The sequence below is a fragment of the Lissotriton vulgaris genome, chromosome 12, assembly GCF_964263255.1.
Source record: "Lissotriton vulgaris chromosome 12, aLisVul1.2, whole genome shotgun sequence".
Classification (NCBI taxonomy): domain Eukaryota; kingdom Metazoa; phylum Chordata; class Amphibia; order Caudata; family Salamandridae; genus Lissotriton; species Lissotriton vulgaris.
This window is the reverse complement of record NC_141700.1, coordinates 110,116,979-110,135,734: the sequence shown is the minus strand read 5'-3', so window position 1 is coordinate 110,135,734 and position 18,756 is coordinate 110,116,979. Positions and strand designations below refer to the sequence as shown.

The following is an 18,756-nucleotide window of genomic DNA, read 5'->3' as shown; positions in this document are numbered from 1 at the left end:
CGCGTGGGGCTCAAACATTTGTATGTCCATGTCCAGGGACCACGATCTCTGTGCACATGGATCTAGATTATCTCTTTAGATCTTGTCCAGTCGCTCCAGATTCTCCCATGGTTCTGGGGGCAGCCCCTGGCCATGAAAATGGGCTGTTCCAGACTAAGAGTCCAACTCGCGCCTCCACTCCTCCAAGGGGGCAGGGTGGGGGTTGACTCATTTTTTTCGTCTGTAAAAGGCAGTAGAGTCTTCCCTAGAACCAGGGTTTGGGTTCACTGTTACAGCTGTCATTGGGAAATTTTCCGTCTCTTATGAAGGCTAAGTCTTTCAAGGCTGTTCCAAGAAGGTCCTTCCAATAGCTGGACTTTGGTAGGCTGTGAAGTAGGTCACTCATATTAGTAAAGGCACTCCAGATGTTCAGCAGGCAAGTAGGTCTTCCTTCTTTCACAAACCAAACTCTACATGTGGCTCTGTAGATGTTTCTCAAAATTAAGCTAGGCTGGAGGGCAAGTGTCAAGGCAGACACACTCCCACTTTGAATTTTCGCTTTTCCTCTGTACTGTTGTACAGAATCTCATTGGCTATCGAGCGGTTAGTCTGAAATAAGTAGACAACACCAGCATCATCTCTGGCGGTACTGCCTGGCAAACCAAGTGGCCTCCCACTTTCAAATGTTCAGAGGCTCCGCCAATCCTGGAGGTCATGATCAAGGCCTGATCACACCTTATGCGCCAGACATGTACCTCTGCTGCCCACTGGAGACGAGTTTTCAGTTGGCTCAGGGAGTCTGTGTGATTTCTCCAGACAGTAGGTCTTTCCAAGGAAAATACAGGTCTCTAGTAGGAATTAGGGTGGGGCAGATTTCACTCTGACAGGAGACATGTGGCTATGTGAAAGGGGGTGTTGGGTCAGGCACAAATGTTCTGAGGGAGCCAGAAACTTTTAAGTGGTCACTCTGGAGCCAAGACCGACAACAGCCTCATAGAAAGGGACCCCATCTTGAGATGCTTGCACACACAGAGTCTTAACAGTCACCTAAGCCAGGCATAATTGCAACCACACAGACTCTCAAATACACAGGCATTCCATGCATGTCCCAAATCATGAAAGCATACAATTACTCAATTACAAAAGGTTACTCAGACTAAACGCATGAGGAGCCTGTAGGTGGTCCCTCCCACAGATGTGTAGGTAAAGAGACCTTAAACCTCAGACTAGATTTATCTTGCTACCATTATCAGTCTACCTGGAGCCTGGGTAGTGGAGGCAGTAGTCAGCCTCCAAAAGATTAATGTACTTTATGTGCCCTCTTAGACATGAGAGCCCGTCTCGGATGTCTCATATCAGTAGAAAAGAAGCAGCCCCAGTCAACTTTGCGGATTGTCCTAACACTTCATAATATCACTATAGATTTATAAATTCAACTGCTATTTGCAATTCACCATACCTTGTCTCATTTACAAGCACTTGAGTTACTCAAACTTTAAAAAAATTGGAACTTACTTGAATAATTCTAAGTTTCTCGCGTCTGCTTTTAAAGTGTGATTTAATGTACTGCTCACTTTTTAAAACATATTTTTCAACAGGTTTTGTTTAATGGAGCCTCAAAGGCTTTCCAAATGCTCACGTTTCTACATCAGGAAATTAGGTCATACGGGGGATCTAGCAAAGTGGCTAGGGTTGGGTCAGTGGAGAAACCAGGATTATACCTTTTTGGTTCTACAATCCACAACTTAATCCATCCAGAGCATTTGCATCACTGAACCTACATGTTCTTCAACTTACATTGCAGGTTCAGAATCCTTTGCAGCTACCCATTCCATGATGAACTTTACACACCCAAAACATCTGAATGCACAATGATTCAGAAGAGAAATCCAGAAGAGCAAAATGCCAGATGTGTGGTAGGTACATGATCATGCAGAAAGTGTATTTTCCTGTGCACCATCTACATAAAAATCCCTCTGCTAAATTTTAAAAGCTTCTGTTCTCATTTTGGAGATGTGCTCCCCTGCATTCCACAAATGTGCAAGTCTAGCCAAAGCTCGATGGCTCATACCTTTTCCAAGAGATGGTATACACCATTGTCATTGCAGCATGTTAAGCCTCTTGTGCAGGATAGTGCATCCCAGTCGGACACGAGGTATTAGAGGGCAGAATCACACGTTGACGTAGAAAAGATAAGATGGGCCAAACCTGTAGGTCATCTCAGTAGGTTAAGGGTGCACAGGTCAATGAGTCAAAGTTCCATTAGTGAACAGAGCTAAAATAGGAGCAGTTGAATTAAGTATCAATACCTATTATAAACGCACTAATGAACAACATAATTCAGTTTGAGGGGAGGACTATGTAAACTGTAAAAATTATTGATAGGCTCTATAATGCGGTATAAACTCTTAAAATCTGGGACTGTGGGATGAGTGGAGGTCTTCAGCCTGCCCCAATCAATAAACACATTAATCAAAGAAGTGATGGTTAAGAAATCTTTTATAAAACAATGCAATGTGCAGCAACCAAGCATGCACAAGACAATACATTTATAAAAGTGTTTTACAGTCTAAGTGATGAGGTGCTCTGGGCATAGACTCCACCTCCACTTCAGAAAAACCACAGAACTCTTGTTCCAAACCTGGGTGCAGACCACTTCCGGGTCTCTTCGAGAAACCAGCGTTCATCTTACTCATCTCCCAGTGAGTCTATATACAACCTACTGGCACTCAAGGGTCCCAAGAACCAAAGTGATTTTACCGCTTTTAAGTAGACATAGCATTCACCAGGGAACAGGAACTTCACGTTATCTCACGATCCAGTGGGATACTGATCTCACCACTTGAGTTCAGGACCATAGTACGAGCTCCACAGCGGTGTGAGGTACTCTGACGAAATTGGAAGTGTCTCCGAAGGCACCTACACCTGATCCACCCAGGCAAGGGCTTGAACAGTTACTGGCCTGGGCTGGACCTGCCACAGCCACCTGGAGATAATCCATTTAGTCTTCTAAGATGTCAGCAAACATTTTCCGCCGCTTGTTCTCAGCCACTTGGTGCTCATCCCAGTCTCTCCTGCGTTTCAGAAAGTGGGTGAGTGCAAAGTTTCTGACGATGTGATAGCCGAAGGGGTCTCTTAACAGCTCTCGCTCTTTAGCAGCTGAAACAAGACATCACATTTTACTTTAGAACACAAGGGAACTCAAACTAAAATAGTTAACACAAATTTGGAAAGATTAATAAAAGTCAGCGAGACAAATAAGAAAGTGCCCTTTTACAAATTAAATGTATTGCCTCGGGGCTAATAATCAAAATGTAATTAATCATGGCTGAAAGGGTGAGAGATAACCTCAGAAAGTAAAATTACATTTTAAAGTAACTATTTAAGTACTTTCAATTTCATCATTTAATCATTGAACCATATAATAGGTTAATCTACCCAACATATTAATGACATCTGATTATATCAGGTTCTGTTTTCAGCTTTCTCCAGAACCACCCTTTCCATGAATTTTCAAAATGCTCACTGTGCCAAGGGGTTCAAGCTATACCTCTCTGACCAGTCTAATAAGGCTGAGAAAAGCCTAAGCTGGCTCGTGTTTCCAACCAGATAGGTCTTTTTGAATTGAGGTGGACTGTTTCTAGGGGAAGACAACGATGGCAGATTTACATACGGCTGCTTCCTTCTCACTATGGTAATAATCAAAAGCACAAAAGTCTGCAACATCTTCTGTGCACTAATGACTATTTCAGACAAGTATTTTTCATGGACTACTTCCGTTATATTTAGTCTTCTTGAGCAAGCATGCAAACCATTTGCAAATAGTATTAACTGTTTCACATCACCAGCCACGTTGGCAAAACTTGAGTTGTTCAAGAATGTCCTGTGATCTACTAATAATAGTGGGACTTGAGGTGGCTAAGAGAAACATAGCCCAGAGTTTGGGGGGGCACGTGAGGCACCAGATATTCAAACCGGGGCAGAGGACATGAATTGGTGCAGAGAAACAGGTGTACGAAAGTAGGAGACGTCTGAAAAAATGGGAAGGGGTGTGGAGCTTCTGGCAACGATACATGGGTACGAACATAAATTCTTGACCACACGCAGAACGGAGTACGAGTGTAAGCTTGAAGAGTGGACGTGTATGGGGTTGGCTCAAGAGGGAACAATGGACTGATTACTATTGATGTGGGACACTTCTATTCTGGCAATGTTGATGACAACAGAGGCTGTTGATGTTTGTTTACTTGTTGCAAGCTTAATAAAAAGATTCCCCTGCACCCCCAAAAAAAGATTGTCCTATCATCGTGTTTGTGGTATCTTAAAATGGATGTTCATCTTGAAAGGCTTCATTACTAAAACCTTCAGAAATACCAAAATATCTGCTAATTAAGATAAGTTTGCAGAAGAGGTGGTAGAATACTGGTCCCATGACTATTATGGTTCAATATCTCTTCTCTCATGATTCTTGTCTCTTCTTGGAGGCTCTGATATAGGTCATGTTGCAAAGTATTGTTTTTAACTTCCTTGTGGCATTTCCCTTAAAAGAGTCAAAGAGAGGTCTCTTCTAACAGGTATCCCCGCTTCAGTTTTTTTAATACACTGGGGGGGGGGTATGTGTTGAAGACCATTTTTCCCGAGAGAAGTCAGCCACAGATGTCTCTTTTCTACAGAATACAGCAGAGAGTGGGACAGTCACCCCGACATTGAAGCCAAGCATATCCCTTGGTGGTTTCAACATTACACACATACTTGTCTTCCTATACCTCAATGTCAATTTCTAGATGAAAAGGATTGCCTTTTCTTTGATATACAATGCTTAAAGCTATTCTGGTTATGGTTTCAGGTTCTTCTACATCATAGGTTTGACGCTAAACTTAGCAACATAGAAGAGGAATGATGGCAAAGACAAATTTTCATTTGTTTCACCTTTTCTGAGAATTAGGATTCCAAGCAGAGATCAGAAACAGCTCCTGACAGCACTGAGGTGGAAGCTTTTGGCACACAGAGAACCACAGGCTAAAGTTTCTTTTGACTCTGGAATGTTTCCCTGGTCTCTGAGGCTTACCATTTATGATCTCTTTAATATCATTTAATGTTCTTTAGGATATGTTCTAGCATTCTGGGCATTTCTGTTGAGAGGGACTGTCCAGAAGGCAGAGGTAGAGAAATTGCACGGTATGGTTACATCAGTGATAAAAAAAGTTGACAAAAATTCAATGGAAAGAAATGTCTATGTTGCATAACCAATTAAAGCCATTAAAGGCCAACTTAAATTAGAAGATTAGATTAATTGCTGGGAGGCACAGTTCAAAACAGTTTCTTCTGAAGCTGTGCTGCCTATTTGCCTTCTTTCTTAACCCCTTAGCTGCGGCGGCTATTACGCCGCATTGCTAAGGGGGAGGGAGGGCCGCGCGACGCTCCCGTGCTCGTGACGGAACCGCTCCGTCACGAGCCTCGGGTGGGCTGTGCTTGTGACGGAGCGGTTCCGTCACGCCCCGCCCGCCTAATAGAACCTTCAGCGCAGGCGTGGAATTCGCGCCGCGCAGGCGCGGCGAGCGGGCCATGACGGAACCGTTCCGTCACCAGCACAGCCCACCCGAGGCTCGTGACGGAACGGTTCCGTCACGAGCACGCAAGGGGTTAATGTTCTACTCTCGCTGGCTCAGGAAATGTGTCACCGAATCAGAGAAAAAAAAACCACAGACATTTTTCCTTGTTAGTGTTCCAGGATCCCACATTTACACAGATCTTTTCAGAATTCATTAAATCTGATGATGGAGAGGTATATAACATTACATTTGGTTATTGTGCATATTTAACGTGTTGAGCGTTGCAGGATATTACATCTTTAATTTACAATGACATTTGAATGAGGGTCAGCAAGTGTTTTCCGAGACCCCGTGAGGATTGCCCACGATCATTCTTCCATTCCTTCATTTGTTGAGTAAGTAAGTGGAGTGCTGCCGGTCTGGAAATGTTGTACATTCTTGTAGAGTGCACTGGAAGAATCAATTTTTGTACAGCTATGGGGTTGAATTATATTTTGCAACCTTGCTGACACAGGTGGGCTCTTAATCTGATTCTGAATCACAAGTTTGAGATCCAAAAGTAACACCACTGTGAGCGAGTAGCAAAGGAGGAAGAATACAAGATTTACAAAGAAGGAGACATGAGCAGAGAATGCTGGCTAAGGAAAGCAGATCCATTTCACATACCGAGTTCCTGGGCCATTTCCTGTTTCACCCCCAGAGTAGCAGCATTCCAGATTCTGTCCAGAACACGACTGCCATATTTGTTGCATGCCAATTCCACATAATGTCCCTGTAGAAAGAAGTATTTATCAAATCAAGAATAATATACAACCATAATCCATGTCTAAGTGATCAAGGACCTATTAATAATGAAAGTTGTCTTCATGGGCGAGACTGACCGTCAACTTCCTGTGAACTTTCTTCTTTTTCTTGTCCGGGATGGGTTCCGTACTAAGCAAGGCATCAAAGACATGGCTGCCTGCTTGGCTACAGGCCAGTGTGACTAAATCCTTCTCAGTCAGAGCAGCGAGGCTGAGAAAGATAGGAGAGGGGTCTTTGAAGTGCAGGAGCTGCTGCAGCAGAAGGGAGCCGTGAAAGTTCACTTCACCAAGGCATCTTTCATCGTCTGCCTAGAAAACAAGCAAAGGATCTTGGTTATTCAAATTCTCCGACCACCTCAAAAAATCCACCTTATTTATCCAAGAGCTCTGTGACCATCTTAAATGAGCTTTCATTCACAAGCCATCTACACAGTGTAAATGAAATCTCATTAATGTAGCTATATGACGGGTTTCACTTCCTAAGCCATGAACTAAGTCATCATATTAGGATATCCACGAGGCTTAACAGAAATAAACTACTAGCTTAAGAGGACTACCGTAAACAGAGTGTTGCAGTTTCATGAAGCTACATTAAAAGGGAAGGGGTGATTATGTTTTAATGAGGTATTGGACACATTTATATTATCTCTTTCACTAAGTGACTATAGGACCAGCTTAACTTGTGGTAATGGATCAACTGACTACGTTTTCTCATTAGCTAAGTCAGCCAACCTGCACGAATAAGGTCTACGTGACTTAACTATGAATATCTTCACTCATATATCCCATTAATTGATTGCTCTCACCAGCTTAAATGAGCTACTGAGAGAATTGCAAGCAGCATGAATCAATTATGTACATTATACAAATTCAATGGCCAGTAAAAATAATTGAAGCACATTATACACCAATGACTTTTGTGTTTATTTCAGATACCCAAAGGGACACAATACCTCTTAGAATTTCTGCAGCAAGTTCAATGTCCAAATCAGTGTTCACAAATACTTCTATAATCCTCCATCCATGAGCAATATTAACCCAATATTAACCCAGCTCTAGAGTCATTCTTGACTTTTGCAATTAATCATATCCGGACGACCAGGATCTTAGCAATTAATATTTCTATATACATTTCTCTATTACATATAGATGATTATTCAAAAAGGGTGCAGAGGTGATTCTTATCCTATGGAGATAGTATAACCATGAGACTGAAGCACTGTAGAAAAATGTATAAATGGTTGCAACTAAATTAATGTTGACATATAGGATGAATACAGGCCACGTCTAATTTTCCTTTATTCTAATAGTGGATGTTCTAACTTGTGATTTCGTCAACGTAGTTGTAGATCTTGTACTGCTATGGTGAAGTTAAAAGCTTTACATAAAACAGAAGCATGTGATGTGTTCATGCTCGATTTGTGTTTCCCAAAATTAATGTAGCTGATGTTTGGACCTCTAGAGATTGCTACGTGAAATCAATATAACAACCTAAAATTTGGTAAATGGATATTTTAGATCTTTATGTGACACAGGCGATTTAATTGAATTAAAAGCATTATATAACCACCTGACTAGGTCTGGTTGACTTTGAAGATCCCGACAGATCTCTCCATTCCAATTGATTATTCTCATTTATCATGATCTTATCACTGATTCACGTGAATGGATTGTTTGGAAGTACAGATTAAAATTAACCCACTTAGCAATTATTTCTGATGACTGTGTAAATAAGCTGATTGGAGTTATTTTTGTATAAAGTCTTGAGCATAAAGTGGAATCTGTGCAGCATGCCCTCTTCAACTTCCAGTCATCGAGCAACTCAGCTGCACGGCTCCTGTTGGCAATACATTTTATAGCTTGTTGAAGGAAAAAGATTTCGCAGTAGTGTTGGATCTTGATAGCCAAATCCATTTTAGCGTTAAATTAGCTGCTTACAAATATATCGCATACAAAGGTTGCAACTTGGCATGTAGCTCATCTTCACCATTTATCTCAGGATTAGCATTTTTGTGTTTTTTTATTTTGAAACCACTATTCAATTTCCAAGTTGACTTGCAGGATTACGTTGGGCAACAAACAAAATTAATCCAATCAGGAGCAACATTTGAAGCTCAACTGGGGGGCCTTTGTTCTTGTGTGAATGGAAACCAGAGGCATTTCTGAGCATGCTAACACTGTAATCATCACCATAAATATGAGATAAACAAGGAAATTAAAAAGGATTCCTAAAAGGGGTGGGAAGGAAAGGAGACAGTTCTCACCTGATGCTCCGACCTGGTGTCCTCGTCCTTGAGGCCGTAATATACTTCATAAGCCAGCAGTGAGAGTAAGAGTGGCGCACAGGCGACCTGGCGGGAGGCTGGCTCCAAGCAGTGAAAAGCCTGACAGGTGATTAAAATGAAGAGGAACAGTGTCAATGTATGGGACACACTGGAAGGACCAAATATTCAGCGATGACCCAAGTATTGCAAAAGCAATTCTGAGAAGCCATAAAGCACAGATGTACACACAAACCAGCCACTGTGACCACAAGTAAAAAATAAAGACGCAGCTCTTCAAGTACTGACTTGCACTGAGAAACAAAACACATTGCAAGCAGAAGTAGCAACTCAAAATGTTACCCCTGCACCAAAGAGGTACAGTTAGAAGCAGTGAGGCGTTTTTCAAACACAAATGGTACAATTTAAGTAGTAGCAGTAAAGTCAGTCACACACCAAAAGCATGGCCACAGGCAGTAGAGCTGGTTTAATCACACAAGACCAGGTACAGCAATACACGTTTCTCTAATCCCCACAGAAGACTTGCACCACAGGCACTAAGGCCAGCTTTTCACACCCAGAGTAGATACAGTACATGTCGCAGTGGGGCAAGCTTCAATCCCATACAAATGCAAAAAGACACATCCTGCTGGGAATCCATGCACACTTCACTTGCAAAGCCGAGAAACAGTGGAATCTAGTATTACATGACTGCCCTTATAGTCACAGAAGGAGCAACGAGTGGGAGGGAAAAGGCCCAGAAGGTAGGATATTCCCAGTACAAAGACGATTCTACGACACTGCAAAGACACTAAACAGGGGCATATTATTTCCACATACCTCCATGAGACGGGCCACCATCTCTGCCTGGCGGCACTCATGTTTCCTACAGGCTGATACAAGTGCAGTGACAACTCCCATGTGCCCTTTGGCCATAACATCCTCGACTCCAGGAGATAGTTCGTCAAATACCTTGGCAAACTGGAGGAAACACATTAAGATGAGGGAAACTATCAGATTGGGATACTAAAAATCTAGGTCAGTGTCAAAAGCGACTCATATGCCGGAAAGCAGCTGTGGCCTTAAGATGGAGATGCAACTATCAATGCATATGTTATGTTATATGGATATTTATTGCGCGCACAACTACTCAAGAGTATCCTGGCGCGAAGCATAACCACAGAGAAGTCGAGAACTGAACAGCAGAACAAAGCAGCTTTAGTAGGCTATGTTAAAAAGATGGGTCTTAAGGAGCTTTTTAAAGCAACCAAGGTCTCTGGTGTCCCTGAGAGTGAGTGGGAGGGAATTCCAGAGGGTGGCGGCTTTGACCGAAAAAGATTGCCCGCCCAATCTGGTTCGCCGGAAGCGGGGGACTACCATCCTTCGTTGGGAGGCTGACCTTAGGTGGCGACTTGGAACATGGAAGGTCAATGTGACCTTGGGAGGGAGATGTGTTCTAGAGGTATGACCAAAAGATGAAGGAATCAACTAAATATCCACATTCACGCTTACCTTAAGTGGGAACCATAGCAAATCTGTAACTCATCATGATTTAGTATTACAAACAAACATATTAAGTTATATACGAAATGGGCATTTACACTACAGCTGTATCAGGCTATGAGTAGTTGATCTCAATACAGAACCTCCCCGGTGGACCCTGTACATGGCGCTCACCAGTTTCTTGGTAGGCACGGATGCGATGAGCCTCTGGATGGTGTAGTTGGCGATAGAGTGGGCAGACAGAGCTAGCAGCTGTCCCTGGAACTGAGACTTGAACAGTTTCTTTAGCTGCTTCTTTCCTGAGATCTCAATAATCTTCTCCAGAAGGCGGCTGGTGGTCTGGTCCTTCAGGTATATGGACAGTGGGCTGGAGGGTAGTGTGAAAGCGAGTCATTTGTTGTGTTTTTTTAGGTACTTATTCACGCATGGATCAACCAACAACTTTGCATCACCCTCACAAAGGCGAGGACCGCCAATTACTAAAAACGGATTTTAATACACACAAACTCCATTCTGATCACTCAGTTGCGAAGGCTTGAATTCAGCTGTAGCACTCCAAGCATATACAAGTACAGCATGTACACATGTGTCGAGTTGCCAATTAAAGCATCACAGTAAAGGCTAAACCACCCTTGCAGGTTTTGAGAAGCTTTCTTCAGTTGTATAAAATTTGGTATGTTCGATTGTACAATAACTCGTTTTATCAATCAAATAAACTGGTTCTTGTTTACAGAAATTAGAGGGTTTATACGATTTTGTGAGTGAACCAAGCTAGATTTTTGTTCTGAGTTTGTCCCCTGTCAGAGTCTACCTAGAGAGTCTAACTTACAGGTCATGCTTTGGGTGATGAGTCAGGGAAATTTGGAAAATGGTTCAACTTTAAATATCCTTGCACTTATAACAATGGAGGCCAGACATCTTCTAACGGGTGTGAGCATACGCCCAACTTTTATCCCTTCTAAGTACATCGAGCCTCAGCAGGGTATGGTGGTTCAAGCCAGGATGATTGTGAGGACCAAGGCAGATTAGTCAGTATACCCTTTCCTATTCCATTGATGCTCATGCCCAGGTTACTGAGACCAGATGCTAGGACTATTGCCAGCCACCGAAAGAAGAAATGTACAACTGTTGGCACCACCAAATAAATATGTAATGTAATGTAATGTAGTCTTGTAAAGCGCACTGGGTAACAAGGTGCAACAATAAATATTTTAAATCCAGCCCATTCAAACGTAAAATCCTTCAGAACAAGCTCTCAAATTACAGTCCTTTTTCTCCCAAACATACTATTTTTAACCTTGATCTGCTCCTCATTGTCCTGGCGCATACAGGTCAATCGTGAAACATGCTCCACATTCCTTGCTGCCCTAATGTATTACCACACGCTGCCAACATTCATGCAGGATCTGGGAAAAGTGTTAGTATAAGTCTGCATTGTTTCGCACAGAAACAGATTTGTTGGCACACGGTCATCCTCTAAATAGTGCCCTCATGCACTGTGGAACTCGCCTGCTCTACATAACAATCCGATTTAAATAAAGAAATACCTGCATTCTGCGGAGGGGTTCCGCGAGGCCAGGTAGCTGATCACATCATCACACAGCGTGCAGCAAACCACAGGCAACTTCCGGTGAAGAACCTGCAGGGCCACTTGAAGCCCCAGGCTAGCAATTTTTCCTGTTATGAAGACTGCAAAAAAAATGTTTTAAATCCATTAGGAGATCACAAGCTGGTGGTTACAAAGGACAACACAAAAGGTGGTTAAGGCAAAAAGATAAAGTGGAGTAGAAATACATTTTTGGGAGCAGGAACCATGGGCGTCAGTAACTTTAGAGCATATTGCAAAATCGGAGGGTCAAAACCTAGTGATCAGCAACATGTCAAAAGGTTTTTAGAGCATTGCAAAGATGGTACATTGGTCAGGCACTATATAGAAAAATGCCTATCGATAAATGCTAACCAAATAGCACAGGTGATAGGAATGGATACTGTTTTCAGCTTAGTCTACTGGCAGGTTTCTGATGAAACAGAAGCATGCAGAATAGATTCACAAGTATATAAATCTAAAGTTGGGGAAAAGAAGATGAACACTGTACTTCGCTTCTGTGATTAACACCTAACAATAGCCAGCGCATAGACAAGAACAGAAAAATTCAGCAGATATGAAGATGGAGCTAGTTTGTTAATGCAAAGCAGTCATCCCGATCTCAATCAACCAACAAAAAAGGGCCCTTTAGCCAAACAAAGATTTTGGGAGCGGAATGGAATTCAAAATCAAGTTTCATCATCAGGGAAAGAGCACACTTTTTATTTTTCTAGACTGGCCAATTGAAATGTTCATGCGCAGTTCAGACAAATGGAGCCAACATTCAAAATGGGTGAGTTAGGCACCATGGTAGAAGGTGCATGTGGAAAACAACTGCATGCAAACGAATGTATATGGATATTCATATATATTTTGTAACACTGAACGCCTGCTCAAAGGAAAGCGTAGAAGAAACAGGCCGAGACTGACAAAAAATGCACATGACAAACTTCATATGGACTGAGATTATGGAAAAATCTCCTGTGGACCTCAGACGTTCTCCTTCATTCATACGATTCAGTAATTATTTCAAACCAACCTCTTCACAACCTTTGCTGCCATAAACATCCTTCCTTAACTGAGACAATGTGTTTGCAAAATCTCTATTGGCACAGACTGGTTATCCGCTGTGAACATTGTACATATGCCTGCCATCCAAAGATGGACAACCTGTGCCGTGCAAGTTCACTGATGATCTCTGTAACTTCAAGTCTGTTAAAGAGCTGGCTGTGACAGGCAATTTTTCTACTGGATCGAAAGGTATAGGAGTGAATGCTGCGAGCATACGCTCTTAGTGTAGCCTCAATGGTTGGAAGGGGTGTACATACACACTGTTGGGAGGCCAGGGCTCTTTCTTTCTTCTGTTGGCTGGATAAGCAGGTTAAAGGAATTATGCATGGATGCTAGCCTTGGAGGTATGCTCTTCATGTGCTTTACATTTAAGGGAGAAGTGGTTTCTGAATGCTGACCCAGTCAAGAAAGCAGGTGGGGGGAATTTGGTGAAGATCTAGTTCATTTACTACAGGAAGGCCTGAAATAAAAGAGGAGGGTGACAAGGCAGTTTCTATTTCTGGCCCGCTGTTGTCAAAAATTGAGTTGTAAGTAGAGGAATGTGTTACATTGGAGGTGGAAGGAGGGATCTTCTTCTGGTTCTGCATTGCACCATTATTTGACAACACTTCTCTGCAAATGTGCAAGGAATACACAATAATCTAGGAAAATGCTAAAATTCTGCCTTGTGATGCCCTGAAGATCTCGAATGCTACAGAAGGCATGGACTTGTACACCAAACGTGTAAGTACGTTTGAATGTTTTCATCTTAGTGCCATGTCCCTAATCCTGCCCTACCTCTCCAACCCCGACACACACACACAATATGCTATGGAGTGTTACAGCTATGGGGTCACATGCAGTGTCCTACACACATGGATTAACAGTAAAATCCCTACTCCTTGCCTGAAATGTGCCAAATATCTGGGATTTTTCAGTGGCCAGGCTTTTTCCATCTAATGAAATATACTACAGATCTGAAATCTTTAAACCAAAAGGTCCTCACCTGACATATCAAGTGCTAAAGATCTGGAATCCTCCAGAGGGGAGGCTTTGCATCTCACCTGCAATGTTTTCTTTGAAGCAACTGCTCAAATCCTGCAGTTCTTCAAGGAAGCTCTCAGGAACTTCGAAGTCAGCGGCTTGTGTGCCACCTGTGTTGAGCTTCTGCTCTAGGGGAAGGAAGAATAATGTGTAAGAGGGCGGCAACAGAAACAGTCCAGGAAATTTGGCTTGCAAAAGACTTTGAGAGAGTGAGAAAGGGCAATCAATGCAGAAAGAAAATACACAAGTATAACCATGAAAAAGTATAGAAGAACATGTGACTGAAGAAATACAAAAAAGATTTAGAGTGAGGACAATTACGTGCAACAGAGACATTCACGACAAAGCATGTGAAAGCGCATGAAGGACTTGGTGAAAAGGATTGAAGCAGGCAGATGCAATGAGCGTGACTGATAAAGTGTGTGGGACGCAGTGAAACAGGATATTTGGAACATATAAAAAAAAGTGAGCAGGTTAGTGTGCAATAGACACAACTAGAGAAACTGTGGGTTCGAGACTGTGTGCAGATAAGCCAGCAAGTGAAAGTGTAGATTGTGCACACCTGTTTTCAAACGTAAATTTAAACCAACCAGTTTTTCTCTTAAACTATATTGCGTGCACGTGTGACCAATGTCTGCCTTACATGTGTATCAAAGCAAAACTGGGCCAGGTCCCCAAAGAGCATCCTGGTCTCAAACATGCACAGCTTGAGGGATAAATACAAATAACTAATCCGCTTTTACATTCAATTATTACAATACATCATGTGTTTTCCAATGTACGTATTTCATTTAATGTACATTATACATTCTTAATATCAATCCGCATTTCATACATCAACATTAAATTATCAAATGATGTTTATGCATTTGTTTTATAGAAGGAAACACAAAGAACAAAATCCAAATATGACGAAGCCCAATGCTTTTTGGGACAACCTGGGGCAAAATTTTGAAAAAAATGAACTGCAAACCACTGCCTTGTACAAGGGTGGATAATACCTTTGTGGATCAAAATCGTCGGTATCGTGACTAGAAATCTTTGTATGCTTTGGCGCAGGAGGTTGGAGGAACACAACAACCATCCGGAAACAGAGTTGCGTGTAGAGTTTGGAGGTTTTCAACGCCGAGCGGTGGCAGAGTGACGCTTGGAGCTAGAAGGTGCCGTTGATTAAAAGAATCATTGGGGTGTGGAGTCTCGATTTGGGGTGATCCACAAAGGTATTATCCTTGTACAAGGCAGTGGTTTACGGTTCTTCATTTTTTTCAATTTTTGTCCCTGACGAAGGAACAGGCTATCCCGAAATGCATTGGGCTTCGTCATGTTTGGATTTTGTTCTCTGTGTTTCTCTATATAAAGATATGTGGAAAGATCATTTGATGATTTAATGTTGATGTATGAAATGTGGATTGATATTAAGAATGTATAATGTACATTAAATGAAATACGTAAATTGGAAAACACATGATTTATTGCATTTATCCCTCAAGCTGTGCATGTTTGAGACCAGGTTGCTCTTTAGGGACCTGGCCCATTTTTGCAGAGAAGCCAGCAAGGCACATAGGGCGAAACAACGTCCAATAGAGAAATTTGGAAATGAGTAAGGGTGTGCGAGATACTGAAGAACGTAGGAAGCTTAGGTTTGACCCAAGAACATATAAATTGAATTGCACATAAAACATCAGGTTGCTTGGAGTGAGAATAAAATGTAAAGTCTTGTATATCCCTGTTCCAGGCATAAGGACTTCTGTTGCAAGGGCCAACTTGTGCACGTCGATTAGGAATAGACTATCAATGTGGCAAGGGAGGGTTTTCTTTTTTTTTTTTTTAAGTGACACTTCCTAACCTCGCTTTTCCTCCACTTGCAACACTAAATAAATAGGCCTCTTACTTTTGGTCTCCATTACAGTGAAAAACTGACCTAACCTCTTGATTTTTGGGTACTGAATTATCCAAAGTCTCTTTTAAATATTATATCATATGGATAAACATTCTTCTGATTTAGCTCCTGCAGCCCTGCTTCTATTTGAAATGTTTACTATAGTTCCCTTTAAGCAATGCAACTAAATGTATTCTTTATATTTTCTTTGCATTTATATAATAAAAGTGCCCTGAGGCCTTTGGACCCTGTTCGCTCTATATAGAAGATCAAAAACATTAAAAACTACACTAAGTGCATGTCAATAGTTTTGGGGCTACTGTGTCATCTGCTTACTTGAGGCTGTATGCCCAGGGTGTCCTTTCTTCGCACCTTCCTGGTTTAGAATTGTACCCCCCAGGACTTGAAACAGAGTCCGCACCACAAAGCTGCCGTGTGTGTTCTGGTTGTAATCCAGAAACTTTCCCTTCACATCAGCAGATAGCTTCAGTATCAGGGTCTCCAGGGTTTCAGAAGTCTCCTCTTCTTCCTCCTCTTCGTCCTCAGGTGGCTGGCTCTGCTCTTGCAGCCGTGGGAACTGCAGCAGGGTGGTCTGCATGATGTGGGCCCCGCTGCGGTGGCAGCAGACCGAATAGAAGTCCCTGCTGAGGGCGGACAGGAAGCGCAGCAGCTGGCGCCTTTGGGCCAAGACCAGAAGCTTCTGCAGCACCAGGCTGCCGGTGATATCCGTGGCTAGAGGGAGCTCGTTCTCTTTCACCTCTTCAAACACATTATTCACAAACAGCACTGGAGACAGAGGGAAAGATAAAACAAATGCATTAGAACTGTGAGAATTCACATCATAAATACAAAAATACGGCTTTACTGGTAAGCAGTTTACAATATTAACTGCAAAGCGTCATGGTAGTCCTATTGTGTGTCTTAAGACCCAACGCCTACATCTCACCAAAGGACCCACTAAAAACACACCAATCAATACTGGCTGTTTATCCACCTTAACTCCAATTTCTTCATTTAAGTTTTGAACTCCTGCATCTAATCGTTATTGTGTAGAGATCACAAAAAAGACTGGATCATAATTTAAAAAGTAAGACTTCCAGGCAGGGCAGTGAAAAAGCTAGGGCTGGTGCAAGTGAGACTGTCTGTAAATGGCAGGGCTACTGCTCAAGTGACCTTTGGGAACCACGAGCTAATCCAAGATCACCCAGTTGCCCAATTGTTCCGTTATTCATGGGGTGCAGGTGGTGCAGAATGGGGTGCAAAGAAACCATTACAGTCAGCCAGGGTCCTTCAGTAAACTAACTACCCAATACTCGAAGTAAATAGGAAAGAGAGACACATTCACACTAGTATAAGAGATGTATCCTTCAGACAGGGAGCCCAGCATTCCAGGTTAGGAAGACACACATTGAGACACAGGCACTGTAAAGTGAATACTGAGGAATCTCATGCTACCCCCAAATAAGTGGGGTGCTAAACCCCAAAAAGAAACTTTGATCTTTTAGAGGAACTGTAGAAATGGCAGGTAGCACTACTCCTCCCGAACCCCCTCCAAATTATGCTTGGGAAGGTGGGAGTGCTAAGATTCAGACACTTTTATCAAGCAATCGCTCATCTGCAGGTGGAACATAAGGAGCCCTGCACTCACATGAAACCAGTTCACAAACACGATAGTTGTCATAATTATTGTTTTATCAAACCTGTTTTTATAAATAGCAACAAGCATTGGTATAGCCAATAGGTCTCGCCTTTGGGACCTTTTAAGTGTTTAGCCATGCAACAGTTGTTGTTGCACCAAGAATATTGTGCTGCATAACTAAATACTTAGAAGATCCCAAAAGCAAGACCTATTGGCTATACCAATGCTTGTTTTTCATTTCGCAAGGAGACAGTTAATTGATAGAATCCCACACAATTAAAAATAACAGTATGCGATCAAGCCTAGTTAACAAGCAAAGGTGGGTACTTCTAGATTGCATTACGTCTGAGAAACCAGGCACAGCAGGAGAACTTTGACCTTCCAAAACAAAATGTTATGAATTTAGGTAATCATTTGCCTTCGTGATTAGCATATACACGTTAAAGTGCAAGAGAGTTAAAGCGCTGGGCAAAAGATAAGCCTCGAGGCGCACACATCCGTCCAACATCTTAAAAGGTAAAAGTTTATCATTTAAAGCAGAACGCAGAGAATAAAATAACATTTTAACAACTAAAATGCAGTTCTAGGCACCTGTCAGAGCACTGCCCATTGTACTTTACTGCTTTCCACGCAAACCACTAAGATCTCTCTGCTCAAACTCACCCCACATGTTATCGCAACAACAGAAATCTCTGGCAAGCCACAAACCAATGTATTCTCAGCAGCAGCTCTTCGGTTAGAAGCATACCATAGCACCATATTTCTAACATCTCAACAGTCTAAAACCAGTCTAATTAATTACTTGGCAGCAGAATGGTGTACTACACTGACGAGGGGGGAAGGATACATGGAATATGCTGCGGAGCCCCATGAGAATAAAATGGAAGAGAGGTTGGTGGAAGTGCTGGATACTCACGTACCGGATTCTGTTAATATGGCCCTAAGGTGGTCTTTTAGCCAGCCATTGGTCTGTTATGAACGGCGTGAGTTGGTTGGGTCCCCTGAGGACTCCTTATCTAACAATATCACGACCAATGATTGAGAGCATCATCAGGGGGTGTCTTTCTCAGCAGATGCCCCATCACAGATTGTCGCTTCGGGACCATGAAAATGGGAGCATGCCGTCCCAAGATCCTTAGGTGATCTTGACGGGTTCAACGCCCCACCTGGCAAACTGGTCTTCTGCGTCCTCTTCCCCACCATCCGATTCGGACACTCCCCAAGGGATGTATGATGCTACAATGTGTGGTATTACCACGCGTACCGTTACCACGCAGGTTTTACAACGCAAGTCGTTACAACGACTTGCGCTGGGGGGCGCTGGATAGTGGAATAGTTTAATTTACTCTTCCAACTCCAGCCTCCGTGGATAGTAGGGAAGGTTTTGGATAGTAAATTAAACTATTCCCTATCCTACAGCGCCCCCCCCGGCGCAAGTCGTTGTTACGACTTTCGTTGTAA

The 18,756-nt window shown here is 42.5% G+C and overlaps 1 protein-coding gene across 1 annotated transcript in view; it reads right to left on the bottom strand.

Annotated features, from left to right (window-relative positions):
* Positions 1-2,460: 2,460 nt before the first annotated feature.
* Positions 2,461-18,756, bottom strand: part of NOP9 (NOP9 nucleolar protein) — a 45,568-nt gene continuing 29,272 nt past the window's right edge. The window contains exons 3-11 of the mRNA XM_086947425.1: positions 15,993-16,442; positions 13,798-13,905; positions 11,646-11,787; positions 10,273-10,465; positions 9,436-9,576; positions 8,599-8,718; positions 6,413-6,643; positions 6,198-6,303; positions 2,461-3,138 (exon numbers count right to left, since the gene is read on the bottom strand). Coding sequence (XP_086803551.1) covers positions 2,981-3,138; positions 6,198-6,303; positions 6,413-6,643; positions 8,599-8,718; positions 9,436-9,576; positions 10,273-10,465; positions 11,646-11,787; positions 13,798-13,905; positions 15,993-16,442 — 1,649 coding nt within the window. The 3' untranslated portion in view covers positions 2,461-2,980. The remainder of the gene's footprint in view (positions 3,139-6,197; positions 6,304-6,412; positions 6,644-8,598; positions 8,719-9,435; positions 9,577-10,272; positions 10,466-11,645; positions 11,788-13,797; positions 13,906-15,992; positions 16,443-18,756) is intronic.